Here is a 5,978-nt window from a genome sequence, read left to right as displayed (position 1 = left end):
CGCGGCGACCCCCTTGGCCGCCACGCTTCTTGCCGGATCCTTCGGTACCATCCTGGCCCTTCTCCTTGTCTCGCCTCTCATACTCAGCTTTATGCTTTTCAGCAAGCAGCTCGACTTGTCGACAGTTCTGGAGGTCATGGCCCTTGGTGCGGTGGATCTTGCAGTACTGCTTGTCGGAGCCTCATGGCTTGTCGGCAGCCGCCAAGGCCTGGCAAGCGGCGCACCCGGCAATCTCCTTGCCGGGGTCGTCTGCCTTGGCATTCTTGCAGTGCCGGTGTCCTCGGATCCCTCGACGGCAAGCACAGTCTTGCCCTTGCGCTTCCTGTTGCGGCACCGGCCCTTCTTCGTCGGGGTGGCTGTGCCCTCGTCTGTGGATTCGGTTTCGCAACCGGCGTCCTCGCCGGGGTACTTCCTCCTCTCTTCAACCCGAGCGCACCTATCGGCCAGAACATAAAGTTCGGCCACGTCTTTGACCTTGTTCATCGCCAGCTCTTCACGCGTCTTGTGGTTGCGCACATTCTGGTGGAATGCGCTGATCACGGCGACAGGATGAACATGGGGGATGTTATACTGCTCCCGGCTGAATCTCTGTATGTACTTGCGCAGGGTTTCACCTTCTTTCTGGGGGATGATATGCAAATCGCTTGCCTGGCCATGAGCTTGGTGGCCCCCCATAAAGGCGCCAACAAACTCATGGCACAGATCCGACCAAGAAGAAATAGAATCCACCGGCAAATGCATTAACCATGACATGACATTGGGTTTAAGTGCAAACGGGAAGTAATTGGCAAGCACCTTATCGTCACGTGCCCCAGCAGCTTGCATAGCGATGGTGTAGATGCTGAGGAACTCCGACGGATGGGTCTTGCCGTTGTACTTCTCGCCGACGTCGGGCTTGAACGTGCAGTGGGAGGGCCACTGGAACTGCCGCAGCTCACGGGTAAAGGCTGGGCAACCCACCTCGTAGGGTAGGCCGCCAGAACCCCCTGGTGCTGGGTGGTCCATAGTGGGCCCTGCCCACTTGTCTGACTGGTGGCGCGCATCGCGCCGACGCTCGATGGTGGTTCGAGCGTCTTCATGGGCTCCCTCCCGAAGAACTTCGCGCTGATCGCGGTGGGTTCGTGGGTCGGACGACGCTATGGAAATGTTATCACAAGCGTCATCACGACGGACCGGCACCCGCGGTGGCTGGCGTGGCGGAGGAGAGTGCACCGTGGCCGCAGCACCTCCGGTCCTTCCACCACTGGCATGCGGTGGCTCGACGGAGCGCCAGCCAAAGGGCCCCGCTGGTCGCGGCTCATCTTTGTTGGCAACGCCGACGAGGCTCCGTATGGTGGCTCTCCACTCGTCGAGCTTTTCCACAGCAAGGGGAATGTCGAGGAGCAACTGCGCGCGCGCCAAGGCTTCGACTGGCGTGGGTGGCGGCGAAAGGTGCGTGGACCATGACGCGCTCCGACTTCTAACCACGTTAGAAGAAGCTTTATCACGGCCCGGCGGCGGTGCGTCATTTTCGCCAGCATCTCGGCGTGCATGCTGACCTTCTACGTCCCGCGCATGAAGCGCAGGACTCTTCCCGCGGCGGAGCCCAGGGTCACCGGCGTGGTGACGCTGCTCATCGCGTGCAACCTGGGAGGAGCGCGTCGTGGGCGCCGGCGTAGGCGTTTTGGAGGTCGCCGCGCCGCCCGTAGGTGGCACAGCGCCGCCCCTGGAGGGCCCCGCGCCGCCTGCGGGGGGCCCTGCTCCGTCTTTGGATCTGGCGGCGTGCGGACCGTCGTCTCGCGCACGAACGAGGCCGCTCGCCCGGCTTTGACTGCCGGAGCGATGTGGGTGTTCGCGGGGCGCGCCTCGGCTTCTGGCCACGACCGCCTCACCACTCGCCCGCACTGGTATGGGCCGTTCGGCTCCCGACGAACCGATCGCCGTGATCGTCTTCTTCTTGGGAGCCATGGTGATCAAGAAGTGCTAGACCAGATTCTCACAACTGCGCCCCCTACCTGGCGCGCCGAAGATGTCGGTGGAAACGACACCTATGGGATCACTGGGATCCCTTCTACGGTTGGTGGGCGCGGGGTTGTGCGAAGAGCAGGTCTAGGAGCCAGCACAAGGATCGTTTACCCAGGTTCGGGCCGCGAGGATGCATAAAACCCTAGTCCTGCTTTGGTGTTTGTATTTGAATATTCTTGAGTTCTTGAACTAGCTACCGTGCGTGTCTAGTCCAAAAGATCTGAATCCTTCTCCTGGTCGCCTCAGGCCTCCTTTTATAGACAAAAGGGGTTGCCACAGTGGCACACAGGAGGTGGAAAGGTGTACAGTACACAAGCTTATCGCCTGTCATTACGGGACAAGGCGCATTAAATGTGCCCCTTAGGTGTCCCGTTGCTTTATTGGGGACGGCAACGAGGCCCGTCCCATCCGTTGCCGCTCCGTCTTGCTCCGACACGCGTCCAGGCCAACAAGGCGTGCAGCGCCGTAGGTTGGCAAGCTGCTAAGATGGCGTGGTGGTAAGGTCTTCACGAAGATTTGCATGCCACCACGTAAGTGTTTGCCAAGCTGGCCTGGAAGCTGCATGTCGCCACGGAGGTGCCTGCCCAGCTGGTCGGGCTGGCAGCTGCATGGGAACGGCGGTGGAGTCTTGGCAGACGTGGGCCTGGCTGCGGCCCCGTAGGTGTCTTCGGCAAGGGCCTTGCCGGAGCCCCGGCAAGGGTCTTGTCGCGGCATCGTGGTCGTCCCCGGCAAGGGTCTTGCCGGGTATCTCGTGGGTTTCCTCGGCTAGGATCTTGCCGAGGGTCGCCGTCTTCTGGTCCTCATCTGATCTTGTGTGTTTATGATCTTGACAAAGATCTGCATGCCACCACAGAGGTGCCTCCCAAGCCTTGGCTCCAATGTGGTTGATGGAACCCGTGGGCTCAAGGGTGGCACGCTCTTGCTGGCGTCGGGCGAGTTGCCCCGGCAAGGATCTTGCCCGGGAAGTCCACATCGCCCTATTGCTCTTTGTGTTTCTGGTCTTGACGTTGCTTTGCCCGTCTTGTGCTTCGGACCCCTCCTTTTGCCCTGCTAAGTGCGGCCAGAGGCGCGGCTCTGACTGCCCATGCACAAGTAGAGGGGTAAAAAAGAGCCCCTACTTTTGTACACCGACACCGTGTCAAACGGAGAATGGTTGGGCAGCATCCCGCACGTTCGTTTCCTAAAATGAAAAACATTTGCATCGCGTTCATTTCCTAAAATGAAAACCATTTGCATCGCGTTCGTTTCCTAAAATGAAAACATTTGCGGCGCGTTCGTTTCCTAGCTAATACGAATTTCCCGCGCGGAACCTTCTCCTACTGAAAGTCACGGTACGCTCACGCGCCGCCCGGCCGCGACTACAAATAGCGCCACCGCGATTCGCAACCATCTGCAGCTTTGCCACTCCACATCCCAGGTTGCCATCCGGTGTAGTGAACGATGGCGATGTCCAATCACGCCGCCGCCGCCGCCGGCGGCCCAGTAGTCATGCGCCGCGTCGAGGCAACCGCTATCTGGTTCTCCGAGGATACCGCGCCGGCCGACGTCGGGTACTAGTTCGCGGTGCTCGTGTGGTGCTACGTGAAGCGGTCCCTGCAGTTCCGCCGCTGCGGCCAGCCCCCGCTCGTGACGGACCAGCCGTACCTCGGGCGTTACGGCAGCTACGGCAACAGGTTCATCGTCACAGACCTCTCCACGCTCCAGAGCGACGGCGCCTGCCGCCGGGCGCTGCGCAGGATGCTGGCGGAACTGCCGCAGCTCCGGGCGCTCCGCCTCACCCAGGACGAGTGGGACGACGTCGTAACCGCTAACGTGGTGCCACAGATCGTCCGCGTGGCGTGCGGCAACGGCGCCACCCGCGGCTTCACCTTCCGCTTCGAGATGGAGGTGGACCGGCAGTTCATATACGACGAGCGGGCCCTCCTGATGGCGTGCAAGGAGAGGGAGCTCGGCGGCGGCGGCAGGCCGGACAAGTGCCCGATCTGCTTGGTGGGCCTGGAGGGAGAGCCCGCCGTGCAGCCACCGAGGTGCCCGCACACGTTCCACCGCAGGTGCATTTTAATGTGGTTCTGCAAGGCGACAACGTGCCCAATTTGCCGCTGTGACGTGAGGTTCTGTGCCCTGCCGGAGTTTCTTGCTCTGTAGTGCACAGGAGGTGGAGAGGCCTATGACTCGAGGCCCAGCAGAGCAGCAGTACCGAGTCCCTTCTTCGTTAGGGATTCAGTCAGTTATCTGTCAAGTTCGTTGAAAGATTGTAAGGTCGTCGTAATTTCATCAGCCTGTTATCCCTTCTTTGTTAGGGATTCAGTCAGTTAGTATTTGTTATAAGTTCGTTGAAATATTGTAAGGTTGTCGTCATTTCAGCCTGTTATCCCTTCTTTGTTAGGGATTCAGTCAGTTAGTATTTGTTATAAGTTCGTCGAAATATTGTAAAGTCGTCATCATTTCAGCCTGTTATCCCTTCTTGGTTAGCGATTCAGTCAATCAGTATTTTTTTTCGAAAGGGGTTTCCCCCTGCCCCATTTTTTTTAAAACGGGGCACAAAGCCCAGGTCGACAGTTTAAAGTTCTCGGATCTAGCTAGGGTAGCAGAATCAGAAACGTTTAGGGAGTTACATCCTCATCGCACAAAAGCAACGGTATGGCGAGACATAAGCCAGAATAACAGACTGCAGCACTACTGACGAGTAGAACAAGAAGCGTGACGCCCTGTTTTACCCCGTGTGTGCCTTCAGCATGAAGCCTCCTAGCATGCCTCCCAGTTCCCTGTCCAAGCTATCCGCAGCACTTCTCCTTTTCGACGGTCCAGGACCAGAGACAGCGTCATAGCAGCACCGACTGATCTCCCACACAAAGGATCTTCCACTGATGGAGTAGCGAACAGGTTCTTCTCAAGATTGCACGGGTACTTGTCCACGGCATGCCCTGAAAACACATATCGTTACGCATAGTCCAAATGCTCCAAATGGTAGCAACACAAGCAATGCCAATCACACTTTTCTTGTTATTAGTGTCCCAGAGGGTAGAGAGCTCAAACATGTTTTTCGGCTTTTGGAATTCAAAAATCTCAGCAACATCATTCCAAATATTATCAGCAACCACACAGCCAAAAACAGGTGTTGTACAGTTTCATTTTCACTACAAAAAAGACATGTCGCATCATTAACAGGACGTCTCTTGCCAAGATTGTCTCTGGTGAGGATTTTATTGTAATAAGCTAACCATAGGAATACCAGGTATCTATGTGGAACCAAGATTTTCCAAAACTTCTTCCACAGAGGGGTAGAAATCCCACCCCAGTTAATCATTTTATAGAAGGAGCTCACACTGTACACCCCAGAAGATTCAAGCGCCCAAATGGGGTGATCTTCCTCATTGTTTGGTTTCTTAGCGGCAATCAGTTGGATTAGGTCATACCATCTACTAAGGAAGTTTTCGTCAACACATCTGTTGAAAGAAAGCTTCAGGGTCTCTCCATCCCAGACTTGAGAAATTAGTATCTGTTATAAGTTCGATCAAAATGGAAATTATGGACTTGGGCTGGGCTTAACACTGGCTCCACTATTACTACTGGTATATATAGTACCGCCTCGTCGAATCCTGACATGTCGTGGGAGCCTTGCAGGATCAGATGTACGTAGTCTGCGTGCACTCACGATAGAGAGAGAGAGAGAGAGAGAGAGAGAGAGAGAGAGAGTCTATCCAGGTTCTTATTTTGATGCGTGCATATGCTTACAAGCTATGCCTCGTGATTGACTTTATAGATTTTGGTTTTGTGGGGGATCGACTTTCACAGAACTTGGAAGCATTGTCTGAAAGAGGGGCTGCAAGCTACTGACATAAGAGAAAAAGCAACCAAGGCTGAAATGATCCATTCCTGATAGAACAGAATCTTTAATTTAATTATGTTGATCCCTAGAGCAGGCATTGGTTGGCTCAATTTTTTTTTTAATTTTTTAGCTTTGTTTTTTGTAT

At 55.8% G+C, this 5,978-nt stretch overlaps 1 protein-coding gene across 1 annotated transcript; it reads left to right on the top strand.

The window, feature by feature from the left end:
• The first annotated feature begins 3,444 nt into the window (after positions 1–3,444).
• On the top strand, positions 3,445–4,149 carry LOC123075425 (uncharacterized). Its single transcript, XM_044498030.1, has 2 exons — positions 3,445–3,486; positions 3,592–4,149. The coding sequence occupies exons 1-2, from the start codon at positions 3,445–3,447 to the stop codon at positions 4,147–4,149; spliced, it is 600 nt and encodes a 199-aa protein (XP_044353965.1).
• The last annotated feature ends 1,829 nt before the right edge of the window (positions 4,150–5,978 follow it).

This window comes from Triticum aestivum, chromosome 3D, assembly GCF_018294505.1.
Source record: "Triticum aestivum cultivar Chinese Spring chromosome 3D, IWGSC CS RefSeq v2.1, whole genome shotgun sequence".
In the NCBI taxonomy this organism is placed as follows: domain Eukaryota; kingdom Viridiplantae; phylum Streptophyta; class Magnoliopsida; order Poales; family Poaceae; genus Triticum; species Triticum aestivum.
This window is presented reverse-complemented; position numbering and strand designations above follow the sequence as displayed.